General features: G+C 33.1%; 1 protein-coding gene across 4 annotated transcripts in view; it reads right to left on the reverse strand.

Moving 5' to 3' along the window:
* LOC114333789 (CLIP-associating protein) overlaps positions 1–18,030 on the reverse strand; it is a 271,149-nt gene that overhangs the window by 37,704 nt on the left and 215,415 nt on the right. For all 4 annotated transcript variants that reach the window (XM_050653967.1, XM_050653966.1, XM_050653965.1 and 1 more), the window contains 3 exons: positions 10,392–10,802; positions 5,610–6,042; positions 126–350 (listed from right to left, as the gene is read on the reverse strand). In XM_050653967.1, the coding sequence (XP_050509924.1) occupies positions 126–350; positions 5,610–6,042; positions 10,392–10,802 (1,069 nt within the window). The remainder of the gene's footprint in view (positions 1–125; positions 351–5,609; positions 6,043–10,391; positions 10,803–18,030) is intronic.

Consider the following 18,030-nt stretch of genomic DNA (forward strand, 5'->3'; position numbering starts at 1 on the left):
CAGTAAGAATCAATAGAATGAGTAACACTAAGCCATAAATTGATCCGATACACCGAATATCAGACCGACTTCTTCTAATATATCTGCTTCATTTTAATGAATAAACTAAAATAATATATACATACCTAAACTTCTAAATCCATTAGAAGAGTCAGTCTCAGTGACGCCATTAACTGCTGCATACGGCAACGATTTAGATCCTGATCTGACGTTGAAATTTGGCCTTATTGATAGTTCCTCCATTTGTTCTTCTATTAACGTGACATCTTTACCTATATCATTTCCAGCAGACATTTGGGATATGCCTGAGTCTTGTGAGGTAGTTACTTTGTCCCTGTCTAACTTAGTACCTAAAATCATATAAATTATTCGAAATATACACATATTTGTCTTTTTAACAGATCGATTCAAATAAAAAGGAATAATTATTTATGATGAGAAAAAGTCACGATAAGGCATAAAATACTGGAATCAGACAAACGCTTTAAAATACTAGTAAGACCAGACATTACTGTATGTATTGATAAGCCTAATGACATGTTTTTTCTTGGATCGATTGATTAATTAGCAAATTAGTAATTTCTTCAAAAACGTGGACGGCTACCAGTGGCGTAGGCCTATTTAATATGTATTTTTGGAAGAGAAAATACATAAAACCTAATTAAACTCAACAAATAATTAAACTGTTCGTCTACCTTTGGCTACAAGGGTAGCCCTAACAAAAAGAAACTCCTTACAGTTCACAACTTTTCAAGATGTCACAAAATATTTAGCATAATTCTACATAAACTTCCTCATATGCAACTGCACCCAAATCAACTGTTCCAAAGAGGGATCAAGCCATAGTATGTATTGCATGCCGATGAAAATTTAAAAGCGTTCGAATAGGTCCAGGCAGTAGGTGGCAAGTAAATGTTATTACATCTGATGACAATTTAAATCTGCAAACTTCATTAGTTATTCCGTTCAAAGGAAATGGAAACAGAATATTTTTGTCCAAAGACAAAATGGAATGCTTCATATTCAAGAAGTCAGGGCACATTGCATCAAATTGACCCAATCCTCCATCCAATTCTATAATATGCCAGTCTCAGCCGTACATATCAACCCACGTAATAGATCCCACGCCACCAGTCTTCTATAGAATCCAAACACTACCACATATGCCTGCTTCACAACTAAACAATGCTAAATCGACTAAAACTCCCACATATAAACGTGGCCACTCTGAAATCGAAAGTGCAAGTGAGCAGACTAATACACTCGAGAAACGTGGACGATAATAAAGAGAAAGACTGAAATAGTTTTGTACATACTTAAGACTACAGGTAAACAGGGATAAGTGTACTTTTGAAGTGTGTAAAATAAATAATTCCTAGCTGAGCGCTTTCGGCTTACAAAACCATCTTCAGAGCTATGGTCAAAAAGTTCAAAATACCACTATGAAGAGAGATGGATCCCATGTACGATATAAAAATACTTCTAATTATTATGCAGTTTTTTAATGATGGAAAGAAACCTTGTCTGTCTATTGAAAAAATTGCTCAATTTTGCTGTTGGTTTTTGTGGCCGGAAAAGTTGAAAACATCAAATACGAGCACAAAGGACTTTCACACAAAAAATTACATTACACATAACGAATATTTGATCATGGTAAGGTCATTCTGCATGCTGACACCGTACACTTCAGATGGTAGGGTTTCTTGACCTTACCATGATCAAATATTCGTTATATGTAATGTAATTTTTTGTGTGAAAGTCCTTTGTGCTCGTATTTGATGTTTTTAACTTTTCGGGCTACAAAAACCAACAGCAAAATTGAGCAATTTTTTCAACAGACAGACAAGGTTTTTTTCCATCATTCAAAAACTGCATAAGAAATAGAAGTATTTTTATATCGTACGTAGGATCCATCTCTGTTCACAGTGGTATTTTGAACTTTTTGACTAAAGCTCTGAAGATGGCTTTATAAGCCGAAAGCGCTCAGCTAGGAATTATTTATTTTACACACTTCAAAAGTACACTTCTCCCTGTTTACCTATGATAATAAAGGGTTAATGAAGAGAGATTACGTGTGTGGGAAAGAGAAACATCCTAAGGTAGATCTTTAGATAGTGTTTGATGAAGAAGCAGGACAATATAGGATAAAAACTATCACAAGAGCTCGAAGAACTATATCCAGACGCTAACAAAATAAAAGAAAAAATAGTCCAGGACACTTCAATTGGCAGGACACCTCAGAAGACATTCTGATGAAAGAATAGTAATAGGAGAGGGTAATAAGACAAAAATATACCCTGTTCGTGACACTTCCGCAGCCAGGGTACTGAAGCGTTTTTTCAACAAGTAATACCTATAGGAACAAATTATAACTATTTCCTGCGTAGGATCTGGCGGCCATTTTTATTTATAAACAATTAACTGTCAAAAAATGGCATTTCCCCATTTTTTTCGATTTCGAAACTTCGATTTTTTTAGTACAAATATCTTCGAGCTTATGGAAATAGTTATTTTCCTAACAAGTGCAGAAAGTCATACTTTTCCGCACGCGACTGCAGTTTGCCGAACGACGCGAAGCGGGAGTTCGGCAAGCAGTCGAGTGCGGAAAAGAGACTTTCTGCAAGCGTTAGGAACAATATTTTTTCTACGAGTCTTTAAAAAATGACCAAATCTTAATCAATTAATTTAATTAATATGAAAATACATAGACAAATTAATTCTTTGACAACGTTGTCAAAACCAAAGTTTCAGCATAATTGGTTAGCATGACGACGATCTTGTTTCCATGACGACGATTCAAAACCACTGTTATTGTCTACTGATTTGACTTTCGAATATTATGTCAAAATTATTTTATTTCATCGAATTCTCGCGTTAATTTCATTAAAACATGAACACAATAAGATATATTTGAAATAAATTAGTAAATAATATCTAAATATTAGTTTATTGCATGTATTATAATTACTCTAAGGCCATATTAACATATCTAAATTAACACGCATGCGGAAAAGTAAAACGCATGCGGAAACGTAAAACGCGTGCGGAAAAGTAACACGCGTGCGGAAAAGTAAAACTTTCTAAACTAAAATGCGTGCGCGAAAGTAGACATTTTTGCACGCTCGTAAAAAAAAGCTTTAAAATGACGTATTACAAAGTTTGATATACTCATTTATTGTTAATATAATTGCGAAAAAAGGTCGGAATTGCAAAAAAAAATATTTTCTCAATAACTGTTGTAAAAATTAGTGTACAGCTTTGAAATTTTTGTCAAATGAGGGTTCTTCGGTGCTTCATATGTGATAAAAATTTCAAAGTGATTCATTCAATTGTTTATATTTATTCAAATTGTTTATCCCAGAGAGCATTTTTTTTTTCAATAACATAAGTCAGAAAAAAATGACCTTAGAACCATTCCACAGGTGTCAAATGAAAGAGCATGAGCTACATTTTCAACATGGTTTAAAAAAGTGAATAAAAAATGCATTTATTAGTAATAAATAATTATGCAAAAGTATCGACAATTTTTCTTTATAAACTTTTTGAATAACTTTTTCCAAAAAAATTAACTTTTTTACCCTGTTTTAAGTGCACCACTACCAAGTAATGTTATCTGTATCATTATTGATAAAAAATTGTAATAAATATGTATAATTTCTTATATAACAAAATAAAAAGTTTATAAGGAAAGATTTACGATACTTTTGCATAATTATTTATTACTAATAAATGCATTTTTTTATTCACTTTTTTTAAACCAAGTTGAAAATATAGCTCCTGCTCTTTCATTTGACACCTGTGGAATGGTTCTAACGTCATTTTCTTCTGACTTATGTTATTGCAAAAAAAATGCTCTTTGGGATAAACAATTTGAATAAAATTTAAACAATTGAATGAAACGCTTTGAAATTTTTATCACATATTAAGCAATAAAGAATCCTTATTTGACAAAAATTTCAAAGCTGTACACTAATTTTTACAACAGTTATTGCGAAAATAATTTTTTTTGCAATTCCGACCTTTTTTCGCAATTATACCGGGTGTCCACTTATATTTTCCCCCATTTTAACTTCCTATAACTTCTAAACGGCTCAAGATAGAAATATGCGGTTTTCACTGAAATGTTTTATTTTAGTAAAAGTTTTGTCTGAATGGATGGAATTTTTTATATCGCTTTCAAATACGAAATAAAAAATGGCGGATTTTTGAAAAGAACTTTGTTGACTTTTTTTAATGGAACACCCAGTATATTCTTTTGTAAATTGATAGAAAGTTCATTCACCTATCTAGCGATATAGTTTTTCAAAATCGGTTGTCAAATCACTGAGTAATTAATTTTTAAAATGAGAGGTGCAACGTGGATATCACATACGTAAATAACATAACTAAGCAAGTTATGTGATTCTCACATTGCATCTCTCATTTTAAAAATTAATTGCTCAGTCATTTGACAACCGATTTTAAAAAAATTTTTATCGCTGGATAGATAAATGACCGTTTTTTCAAGTTTTTAGGTAAATGCCCATTTTTTATATCGCTTTTCAATAAAAAATGGCGGTTTTTAAAAAAAAAAGTTGTTAACTTTTTTTATTAAAACACCCAGTATATTTTTTTATGTCTTGAAAAAACGGTCATTTACCTATCCACCGATATAAAAATTTTTAAAATCGGTTGCCAAATGACTGAGCGATTAATTTTTAAAATGAGAGATGCAATGTGGAAATCACATAACATAATATCATTTTGCTCAGTTATGTTATTTAGGTATGTGATATCCACGTTGCACCCTTCATTTTAAAAATTAATTACTCAGTGATTTGACAGCCGATTTTGAAAAACTTTATATCGCTGGATAGGTGAATGACCTTTCTTTCGATTTACAAAAAAATATACCGGGTGTTCCATTAAAAAAAAGTCAACAAAGTTTTTTTCAAAAATCCCCCATTTTTTATTTCGTATTTGAAAACGATATAAAAAATTCAATCCATTCAGACAAAACTTTTACTAAAATAAAACATTTAAGCGAAAACCGCATATTTCTATCTTGAACCGTTTAGAAGTTATTGGCAGTTAAAATGGGGGAAAATATAAGTGGACACCCGGTATTAACAATAAATGAGTATATCAAACTTTGTAATACGTCATTTTAAAGCTTTTTCCATAATCTCGAAGATATTTATACTAAAAAGACCATAAGTTTCTCTGTTTTCCATTGATTTGAAAAAAAAAGTGAAAAATGCCATTTTTGACACTTAATTGTTTATAAATAAAAATGGCCGACAGATCCTACGCAGGAAATAGTTACAATTTGCTCTTATAGGTATTACCTGTCGAAAAAACGCTTCAGTACCCTGGCTGTTCAAGTGTCATGGAAAAAACCTTATTACCCTGGACTATAAGGCTGGTATGGGAAGAAGTCCCAACTGGAAGACCACCTGGACCCCCTTAACTCCGGTGGCGAGATAATGTAGCAGGATACCTTAATGCTACGAGCGTGGAGAATTGGATGGAGATTGCTCAAGACAGAGAGGATAGGAATGGCGGCATGTTGTCGAGTCGACTAAAACCCACGAAACGTTGTAATGCCACGGAGTAAGTAAGTAACTTACCTAGAGTTTCAAAGCTGTAATTCTGAATTTCAGCCGTAGTCCTCCTAAGTCTCCTATGGAACTCTTCCTGATCTAAACCTTCCTTGAACGGGGAAATACCCGGCGACAGAGGTTTTGGACTCCCCATCGTCATCGGACTTCCTGGCTCGCTTCCCGTGGAGCTCTTCCTCATATGACTATGTACAACGTTGGATGCCAAATCCTCCATATCTTTAGGCAACTCTGCTAGTATCATTGTTACCTGAGGAGTATTACAATTCCACAGAGCTACGATGCATTGTCTAGCGGCGTGCCTAGTTTCTGCAGATTTGGTATCTTGAGCGTATGTGATGATTTTTTGCAGCGCCTGACTAGCAGGGGGCTGAGAAATGTGCTGAACAGCATCGGGGTTGTTGCACAGTGATGAGAGAGTATTTAAGACTACATTTTTTACCTAAAAACGAAGAAAAAAAGTAAATATTGTTCGTAAATTTTACATCCAAATTACAGGGTGTTTTAAAAAAAGGTAACATCGTCTCTAGGATAGGTAAAAAACTGAAAAATAATTGGAGTTGGCTTAGTAAAAAATATGGACAGCTTGGATATTAGTGCACCCTATGTAACCCACAGCTGAATCTTATGTTTGTGCGTTACAGTGTTGCCATACTGTTCTCTTTATTTCTTTCATAATTTCAATCAATGTTAAATGTACATACCTACAATAATATAATAATTTTATAAGAACGTTTACTTCTCCGTCATTATAAAAGGTAGAATGACAAATGAGGTGTCAAATGAAAGCTTATAATCCAAGGATGGTACTAAAGGTGAGAAATTAGACCTAGGTTGTCTGTCCGTCTGACCGCGAATATAACTCCTCCGTCACTATACCAGGTAGAATGACGAATGAGATGTTAAATGAACGCTTATAATCGAAGGATGGTATAGTCGGTTCCCTAAACTCAGACACAACTTTTAGTCGGTATTTTTTTTGTTTTTTGCCAATTTTGCAAAAATTGGCACAATTACTAACTATTTAGTAATTATTTTTTGCCAATTTTACCAAAATTGGCAAAATTATTTACTAAAATCACTAGCCAGTTGTATCTGAGTTTAGCGAACGGACTATACTAAAGGTGAGAAATTTGACATAGGCTGTCTGTCCGTCCGACCGCGAATACTATTCGCGTCCGTCCGCGAATTTCTGCGACTATAATATGGCACTTCCGGTTAGAAACTTTTAACCGGAAATGATATAAAACCAAAATTCTACATTTGTTCTCATCTTGGTAAGGCACACGTCGAATGATAAAGAGATTTTAGGCCTTCTATTTTTTGACGTACGTTAAACGTAAAACGTTATGCTTGTCATGCGCACCGAGTGATAAAGAAGGGATAACGTGTTTGCTTAAAATAGTTTTTGAAACCCTTCAGAAAATACACACACACAGATTAACGTTAATTGACATTTGGCAAACGTAACCTATAAAACGGCAGTTGTGTGCTATAAGTTATTTTATTGAATTATTTGCCATAATGGAAGAAAATGTATTAAGACGTTCACCAAAGACAAATTTACTACTTTAGGAACACAAAACATCCATCCTAAGTTTAACAAGACAATTCAATCCAGTGTCAGATTTCTCAAGAAATGGTATAATTTAGAATTATTCTACCAGGGTTGCCAAGCAGATTATATTCAATTATATAATATGTTTATTACCTGATAGTTTTTAAGAAAAACAAATTTTGATTACAATTTTATACATCGTTACTATATTTTTTATTCTAGTTGTCTTTGGTTCAGCTCATATGACTTTTTTTACGTTTTTTATGATTTAGATATACGACATTTGGCAATCTTACAAATACGTAATCCCTTAATAACGTGAACCTTATTTCTACCTAAATAAGGGGATACCTTATCCGCTAATAAAGTAATACTTTATTTTTCAGTTAATGCGCATGAGCAGAATAACGTATAACGTTTAACGTTGCTGAAATAAGGGGCTTAAAAACTCTCTGATATATCGCTTATACTATTAGGAATCTAAGGTTAAGCTATGGCCCATTCTTTCCCAAACACCCTGTATATTATTAGTTAATTTTCTATCTTATTTCTCCCTTTCAAAACTCATTATTTACTTTTTCGACTAAGATAAGACGAACTTACACCTAAGTACCAGTAGTTAGTTGGAGTTTAATTGTGATTATTTTTTATTTGGCGTATGGCTAGATCACAGTTTTTGTACATAAATAAAAAGGACAATACATTGTAAATATTAATAATTAATTTTTGCATACAAAAATTTATTTGACAAAAAAATAAATAATTGTGATTAACTATTTACATGGGAAATAAGCCACAATTAAATTGAAAAAATAATTTTATTAACGTTTCGAAGCCCAAATCGGGTTTCGTTGTCAAAATACAAAATACTACTAAATTAAACAAAAACGTTGTTGCTAAGAAAAAAATTCTTCTAATAATTTATTTAATCTGACTCATCTATATCATTGGCAATTCAGACGTATATTATACATTTTAAAGTATTTTTGTTTAATTTAGTAGTATTATGTATTTTGACAACGAAACCCGATTTGGGCTTCGAAACGTTAACAAAATTATTTTTTCAATTTAATTGTGGCTTATTTCCCAGCTAAATACTTAATCATAAAAATGCCACAAGGAAATAGCTTCAGAACAACTTTAATTGTGATACATTAAACCCCAACTCACTGTGGTAGTTCGAAAGTCCTAACACCTTTAGCTTCAGATATACAGGGTGGAAGGCACTTATGGAATAAAATTATTTCTGTCTTTGTTTCAAAAAATTTTAAAAAATGCCGAAACCCGTTGATTTTTAAATAAAAATGTGCACTTTTTAAACATAAACTTAAATGTACAGGGTGATCCTTGCAAGTCTAACAGAGTCCTTAAGCTTTATTTTTAATGGAACACCCTGTATATTCTTATATTTTTAAAAGCTGCTTAACAACCTAATTTCAACAAACTATAACATGTAGGGTGTATTATGATTAATACAGGGTGAAATTTTGAAATTAAAGAGTATGGAAACCACTTATGGAATAAAATTGTTTGTGTCTTTATTTTAAAAAATTATAAAAAATACTGGACATATCAACTTTTAAATTCTAATGTGAGCTTTACAAACATAAATTAAAATATACAGAGTGATTCACGCAAGTACAGCATAGTCCATGATATTTAGTTTTATTGGATCACCCTATATATTTTTATATTTTTAGAATCTGCTAAACAACCTTATATCATAAAAGTGTATAGATACCTATTATGTAGGGCGTATTATGAATAATAGGTGAAATTTGAAAATTATGTGTAATTTTCGGCAATATGTTAAATACCTACATAAAATTTTAAAATTAATAATTTATCATGCTTTAAATAATGGTATATATTTTAAATTAGCTAAATAAAGGCATCAATTTTCTAAACTAAGTATTAAATCTATTGGGTTTTGTAATTAATGTCTTGACAAAATTTATAAATAATTTCAAAATTTCACCTTGTATTATTCATAATGGACCCTACATAATACACTTTTTGATATGACGTTGTTTAGCAGATTCTAAAAATATAAAAATGTACAGGGTGATCCATTAAAACTAAAGATCATGGACTATGCTGTACTTGCGTGAATCACCCTGTATATTTAAATTTATGTTTGTAAAGCGCTAATTTGAATTTAAAATGACGTGTCGCAGTATTTTTTATAATTTTTTAAAATAAGGACACAAACAATTTTACTCACAATCGGTTAGTAATTTATGGATTTCTAACCTTTGAAGTAATCAGGAAGCGACTTATTACTTACTTTACTTTCCCAGCTAGCCGGGAAAGTACTTTCCCGGCTAGCATCTGTCACTTTTCTACCTGCAAATGTCAAGGTAATTTTTGATTAAAAGATGGTTTAGAAAGAATAGAATTCACTCAACATTTATTTAATTAAGAAACAACAACAACAATAACAAAAAGAAAACTATTTGGAATTATAAATATTAATAGTTACATTGGAATTATGATTACTATTAACGGTTAAAGTAAGACCGTGTTGCTCAAAATTATATGTACAATTAATGGCGTCGTATATCGCCTAAATGTCAGATTCAACAAACTTGTTTTGTTACCTAGCAACGATCTCACAGGTTACTTAAAATAATTCATCTTATCACATAATGAAAATGGATACAGATATTTGAAACGAAATTATTATTGGTAGATTGTGAGTATTAGAAATCCATAAACTACTAACCGATTGTGAGTAAAATAGTATACAAACCTCGCGGGAACTCATTCTAGCCTCGCGTCTGTAGTTTAAGTTTACCTCGGTGCTTCGCACCTCGGTAAACTACCTTGCCGCTCGGCTGAAATAGAGTACTTTCCCGCTAGGTATGTAATATACTATTATTCCATCAGTGCTTTCCATACTTGTTAATTTCAAAATTTCACCCTGTATTATTCATAATACACCCTACATGATATAGTTCGTTGAAATCAAGTTGTTAAGCAGCTTTTAAAAATATAAGAATATACAGGATGTTCCATTAAAAATAAAGCATATGGACTCTGCTAGACTTGCAAGTATATTTAAATTTATGTTTAAAAAGTGCACATTTTTATTTAAAAATCGACGAGTCTCAGCGTTTTTTTATCATTTTTCGATACAAGGACAGAAATAATTTTATTCCATAAGTGCCTTCCACACTATATGGTTCAAACAATGAAAAAATATATTCCTATGCTTACTATTTCATACTTACTTTTGTATTTGGAGTTTGAGTCGCATCTATAAGAAACCGATACACGTTGGCGATGAGCAACTTGATGGAAAAACTGGTTTTGATAAGATCTAAAGTGGACATCAATTTGCCTTGAATAGAACTAAGGGTTTCGGTGCCGATTTTGATGAAGACTCGCTGCAGAAGGACGTACAGCCAGAACTCCAGATCGGACTTGTAGCATTTTATGATTTCATGCAGAGTATCCAGGAACACGCTGAGACCTTTGGTATGTGAGTCCATGAACATTCTGGTGAATATCTCGGTTAGATGTTTCAATTCTCCTGGGGAGAGAAGCACTTCGGTACTGAGGTAGTACTGTAATGACAATAAACCATCCTTCCGTTCTTGCCAGTTCGTACTTGCACATAACGCTATAATTTGGTTAATATCCTAAAATTAAAATATTAAAAGCTATTAGATACTTTTTTACTACACTGTACTAGATACTTTTCTTTAATAGACTTTTTTTTTTAATTTCGTAACATAACATAAATCAACACGACAGCTTTAAGGTACTAGTACACTTTAGAAGACCAAAAATAATCATTTTTTTCAAGATTTTTTTCTCAGAACCTTTATTAAAAATGAACATAAAACTTTTTACATATTAATATCTAACTCTTAGAGAGTACAAAAACATATATCTTTTTTCATTTATGCACGTACACTAATATTGTAGAGGGCGCTAAAGTTGAGGCCTCGAAAAATGATGGCGGACTAATCTCAGGATTAGGATATCTGAAACAAAAAAATCGTACTGCATTTGAAAAAGGAAGGTTTCTTACGTGACAATTTACCACAATTTGACCAAAAAATAAAAAATAAATATTTTTTAACCATGAAAAACTGAAGAAAATCAGTCGATTTTTTCACAAAATTTTTTAAAATTTAAAATCTTTTTTTGCGGAGTTTTTCACTAACGGTGGTAAATTGTCAAGTAAGAAACCTTCCTTTTTCAAATGCCGTACGATTTTTTTCTTTCAGAAATCCCAATCCTGAGATTAACTGTTCGCCATCGGAAATACTTTTTTTCGAGGCCTCGACTTTGGCGCCCTCTACAATATTATTGTACGTGTATAAATGAAAAAAGATATATTTTTTGTATTCTCTAAGAGTTAGATATTAATATGTAAAAAGTGTTATGTTCATTTTTAATAAAGGTTCTGAGAAAAAAAATCTTGAAAAAATGCTTATTTTTGGTCTTTTAAAGTGTACTATGGTTTGTTTTTAAACCAAGAGGAGTGATTTAAAGTTACCTCGCTGTAATGCTTGTTTGTAATTGGTCCAACCGCAGGCAAGTTTACTCCACTGTTATAAAATTTTGACACTAATGACATTTATCAAATTTTGACACAATTGGCATTTCATAGGTTAATTAAGTTATATCGGCGATTTTTTGTATTCTCTGCGTTATTCCTTTAATTTTTAGATTTTTAGTCTGCTTTTATATAAAAAGCAGTTGTTTTTAGAACTCTTTAGCGACGTGTTAATAATATATTATATATTATAATATAATATTTATGGATTACCGTCGAGGGCCGACATGACCAACCAAAAAAGAAGATGTATTTGTTGATTATTCTAGTGACTTTCTTGGGTGTGAATCTGTCTTTTTAGTTTACTCCTCCTGGTTAAAAAATAAACATTAGTACCTTAACATATACAGAAAAATTAAAGAAACAGCTATATACAAAAAAGAGGTATTGGAAATATAATGAACAAAAACAAAACAAAAATAAATGAAAGTGCAGAGAAAATAAATAGATGGAAAGGATATATTATAAAAGAGCTATTTGAAGACGACGAAAGAATGGAGACAACAGAACCAAGAGGTAGAAATGGATCTACAATTACCAAAGGGCAAATTGAAAAAGTTCTAAATCGTTTAAAAAATGATAAAGCCATAGGAACGGATGAAATACCTACAGGAATGTTAAGATTACTAACAGAGAACCACATGGATATACTAGTAGAATTATTACTTGCACGAAATTTACTATGCCGGGGAAATTCCGAAAAAATGGCTAATATCTGAGTTCATCCCAATTTTCAAAAAACTCAACGCAATGAAATGTGATGAACCATGTTTTAAAATATCTCGGTTAAGTTTTCTTGATGGTGATCCATGAACGAGTATACAAAAAAACTAGATGATAGCATAACAGGAAACCAACTGGGATTTAGAAAAGGGTTTGGCACTAGAGGGGCATTATTTACTATACAAACACTCATAATGGGTGTCGAGATGTCAACTGTGATGTATTCATAATATGTCTGGTTGACTTTGAGAAAGCCTTCGATAAAGTACAGTACTTCGACAGAAGTCTCGCAAACATATTACGGAACACAGAAATAGATGATCAGGATATGAGAATCATTACAAATTTATACGGAAATCAGAAAGCCATAATTCGAGTAGACCGACAAAAATCTAAAGAGATTCCAATAAGAAGAGGAGTACAAGGATGTGTACTATCCACTCTACTTTTTAATATGTGTCCAGAAGAGATGTTTAAAGAGGCACTAGAAGACATTAATGAAGGTATATCAATTAACGGAACACTAATCAATAATCTCAGATAAGCAGACGATACAATACTCCTTGCGAACAGCAGGGCGAAGAAAGGCAGAGAAAGAGTTGATGAGAGTGGTAAAATGAGACATATGAATGTATTAAGCCAAGCGTCCACAGACCCGCATCGTACGCAACGGATTTTAGTTTGCCTTACAATGATTGCCGATAATGCGATCCGTACGATGCGGATCAGTGGACGCGGTTACATAAGTTTCTGTACAAGGCAAACTAAAATCCGTTGCGTACGATGCATCCAATGCGTACGATGCGGGTCTGTGGACGCTTGCCTTTATAGAAATTTCTGTAAAAAATGAAATAAATCAATAAACATATTACTGAAAAATGTAATTTTGGAAGTCTCATGTAACTAGGGAATGATGACAGAGATACGAAAACCATCTTTACGACACGTATAGGAAGATGTCCATCAGAGGATGGCCCCAACAGAGATTTAATGACAATGTGAAGAGAGATTTGAAAGAGATAAATGTCATAATGTTTGAAAGAGATAAACACCTCTTGAAACACAACAAAGAATAAAAAGAAATAGCAAGGATTTGTGAAGAAGGTGAAAAGCCTCAAATGGTTATACGATCATAGAAAGTAAGTGAATATGCAACTAGTATAGGGATGTTTGCAGAAACAGACTTTTCAAAAGGTCGAAACAATGTTCTAATTGTGAATAAGACATTTTTCGTCAAAGTTTTCAATTAATTCCTTAAACGAAACACAAACTTTTAATGTTACAACGACAGTTTAATTCATAACAAAGGAGCAATTGTCATAAATCAAATAAACCTAGAAAAAAATACTAATCCAAAATTTAAATGTTCAAATACTACAAAACATATTAAAATGTTAAGATAGTCTTTCAACACCTTTATACTTAAATCATTCAAAATCAAAATGGGAGTTGCATACAAATTAGTACTATTTTACAATATTTGAAAGTGCTGTAAGGGATCAATTTACTACGGCTAGTTTTATATCTACCACCTAGAAAATTACTTGTATAAGTAAGCAAAATAGTACCTTGAACCAAGCAAAACATTATTAAGAAAGTATAAATGTTTATCTGTAGAGTGTGACATTGTAATATGAGGCATATACTTAAAAAACGTACAGCAACCTTCGGTTTCACCTGCCACTACATAAGCGTTATGCCTCAAGCCTAAGGAATCTTCAAAGTCATTTCATTGAAAGTATGTATGTATCGATTTTAGAACGTCTTTCGACGTTGTCCGATGCCTAACTTCCATGTCCTTCTATCATCCCATTGGCCATCTCTAAGATCCCTTGTACTCATTGCTTTGGTTACCCCTTTTTTCCATGTCTTTTTGGGTCTTCCTCGTTTTTTGCGGTTTAGTGGTAACCGCTGCATGACCTTTTTGGGCAATCTTGTGTCTTTCATTCTTTGAACATGACCATACCAAATCAACTGTTTCCTCTCAATGTCTGTTGTTAAGTAACTATTCCAATTCGTCGTCTTACTTCCTCATTTCGAACTCTTTCCCTACGGGATATACCTAATGATCTTCTAAACACGTCCATTTCTACAGCTTCTAATTTTTTCCTGTTGTTCTCGGTTATTCTCCAAGTTTCTGCTCCGTAAAGTAGGCTGCTTTTAAGAAGTGTTTCATAGATATTGTATTTTCGCTGTATTCCTATTTCGGAGCTCCAAAGTATTCCATTTAGGCAGCCAATTGTTCTTCTAGCTTGTGTTACCCTTTTCTTTATTTCCTCTTTTCTTTTCCCGTTCTATCGAAGATTACTCCCAGGCACGCCTATTCACTACAGGATGTGATTTCTTCATTATCCTCTAGTTCGATATTGGATAAAGCAGGCCACGCACCGAATCGGCATAGAGCGATCGGCTCGGCTAAGAGTAATCGGCAGATTTTGCTATGCATGTAAATAAATGACTCACCGCGCACCGCTTAAGAACGTTCGACTGTCTTAAAATCTGCCGATTGCTCTTAGCCGAGCCGATCGCTCTATGCCGATTCGGTGCATGTGAACCTTAAGTCAGCTCCTATGGGTAGGTATTTAGTTTTTTCCACATTAATTTCCAAGCCCCACTGTTCATATTCCTCCTTTAGTTTTCTTGCCATATACTGTAGGTCGTCTTTGTCTTTATCATTAGCTATGATGACTTGGTCAGCAGCAAATTGTAAGGTATATAAACAAACCTCTCCGAGGTCTATACCCATACCGTGGCATTTACGTTTCCAATGGTTTAGTGCTTTTGCAACATATATCTTGAACAAAGTTGATGAAATACAGCAGCCCTGGCGCAGACCCTTGTTAACTATGAACTTTTTAGATAGTGTGTTGCAAATTTTTACTTTACTCATTGAAAGTTATTTTTGATAAAAACTGGGTCGGGCCAGTTGTCGAATGTTTCCGAAACTATTATAAATATCTGGTTTTGCTTTGATACTACATGCAAATACTATTTTTAAAATGATTTAGTTTTATTACCTTACTGGCTTTACAAATATCGGTTACTACAGCTCCAAGGAGAAGGGAGACGTGCTAATTTTAAACAATTAATGGAAATTGAACGAGGTAGGATAACAGTGGTCTGGGAAAACAAAATAGGAAAATTGGTAATGGGGTTGGTAGCAATGCATCCACGGTATATCAGGAAGGAATGTCTGGACCACAGAGCCAAGACAATAATGTCTTAGAATGGAATACACAACATAAAATTTTCCATTCTTATTTTCCTGAATATGTTCTCAAGAAATTGACCCTATATTGATGTGTAGAAAGGTATTTCTCCTACCAATACTATCCTGCTATAATCAAGCTGATAGTACACTTACTTCGAACCACTTCCTTTGTATCGTTGCGTAAGTATACTTGCAATGCACCTATAACAACTAAATATACTCCCTATAAACTTATTATTGGCATAATTTTTAATTTATAACCTTTAACAATGTAAACATTTCTTTTTTAGTTTTTTTAGTAATTTTTCTTCTTCTTAAGTGTTGTCTCTTAATCGGAGGCTGGATATGATTATCACTATCTTTACTCAGAACAGTTCTGTAGAACTGTTTATTACGTATTTTGTATTTTTTGCCAATTTCTCGTAATACTTGCGTGTTCGTTTTCTTCTGTGTCCATGCTACTCTAAGCATCCTCCTGTAATACCACATTTCGAATGACTGTAGCTTCCTTATGTGTTTTTGCTTCAATGTCCAGCTTTCAAGTCCATATTGCAGTATCGAAAACACGTCTCAGAGGCAGTCCAATATCTCGGAGCTCTTACTCTCAGATCGAATCTATACTCCAGGGAAATAAGCTAGAAATAGACCATGTTCGGGACACTCAAAGATCCAGGTAGCTGACTACTTTTTTAGTTATTGTAGACCTATAGGAAGAAAACCTACCTATTTCCTGCCTAGAGTTCGCGTCCGTTTTTTAATTATTAACAATTTCGTGTAAAAATCGCGATTTTTTCGATTTTTTGCACCCCATTCAAAAGCTAAATAGTTGACATTAAATTACAAGATATAATTTTTTAGAACATTGAAAAATCTTCAAAATGCCGATTTTTGAAAGTTAAAAAGTGAATTTGTTGCTACGCAAACTGCAAACTAAGTGAAAATGGTTATTTGTTAATAACTTTTACTAAAACTACATGAGAACTTTAGTGTTTCACCCAAAGTTGGGTATTGGGGTACTTAACAAACCTTCAAAATTTGAGACCGATCCATTAATTAGTTTAAGAGTTATTCTATTTGTTTATCCCAGAGACCTTTATTTTGCAATAACATAAGACAGAAAATAATGAAGATAGGGCAATTCTGAGTATGCAAAATGAAAGTAGAAGAGTGATATAATCAAAACGTACTAAAAAAAGATAAAAAATTATCTAATATATTCAAAAATCCTAGTGCCAAATTTTTGAAATTTTGTAGTTAATAAACATTTAGAAAAGTGCGTAGAATTGTAGCGTCTGATCCAGAATGGACGGCTGATTAAACACTCACCAACACGTCTGGTAAGCGCGGTGTTTTAAGGCTAATAACCTCCCCAAAACTATGGCGAATTCTAAAACGATAGGAGTAGGTCCCCAGGTGGGTAAGTCATACAGTGTTGGCAAGTCCCACTCCTTTATAAAAAAGGACAGCTTCACGGAATCTGGGGGAAGCAAGAAATCGCTAAAAACTACAAATTTGAATATAGCAACACTCAACGTAAGGTCATTAAACAAAGATGAGAAAATCTATGAACTAGAAGAAAAAATAAAGGACCTGAACTGGGACATAATTGGTCTCGCAGAGGTAAAAAGGAAAGGCGAAGAGCGCATAACATTGCAATCAGGTAACATCTTGTATTACAAAGGGCACGATGAGCAAAGTCTAAACGGCGTAGGATTTCTGGTTTCTAAGAAATATGCTAGTAGAATAGAACAATATGTGGGAATCTCGGAAAGAATTGCAATGATTATGATGAATATACACGAGAAAATCACCCTAAAAATTATTCAAGTGTACGCCCCAACTTCAACACATCCCGATGAAGAGATAGATGAGTTCTACGAGAAAATAATAGAAACCAACACGTGCTATCACAGCACCTATACATTAATAATAGGAGATTTCAACGCTAAGATCGGACAACGACTAGAAGAAACTGAAAGCTATATTGGTGAATTCGGCTATGGTGTTAGAAATGATAGAGGAGAAACCCTTGTGAACTTCCTACATAGCAACAAATATTTTACAATGAACACATTTTATAAGAAAAAACCGCAAAGGAAGTGGACGTGGTTATCACCAAACGGAAAAACACGGAACGAAATTGATTACATCATGTGTAACAAGAAAGATATCGTAGAAGATGTAACAGTAATAAATTCGGTCTCTCTGGGAAGCGATCATAGAATGGTTAGAGCTAAACTAAGAATTGGGTATAGCAAACGTAGAACTAACTTTAAGAACACGACACAAATAGATACAGAAAAGCTAAAAGCCGATAAAGAAAAATATGCTAGTAAATTAAAAACCTCCCAAGCACTGAATCTAGAAC

This window comes from Diabrotica virgifera, chromosome 6, assembly GCF_917563875.1.
Source record: "Diabrotica virgifera virgifera chromosome 6, PGI_DIABVI_V3a".
Lineage (NCBI taxonomy): Eukaryota > Metazoa > Arthropoda > Insecta > Coleoptera > Chrysomelidae > Diabrotica > Diabrotica virgifera.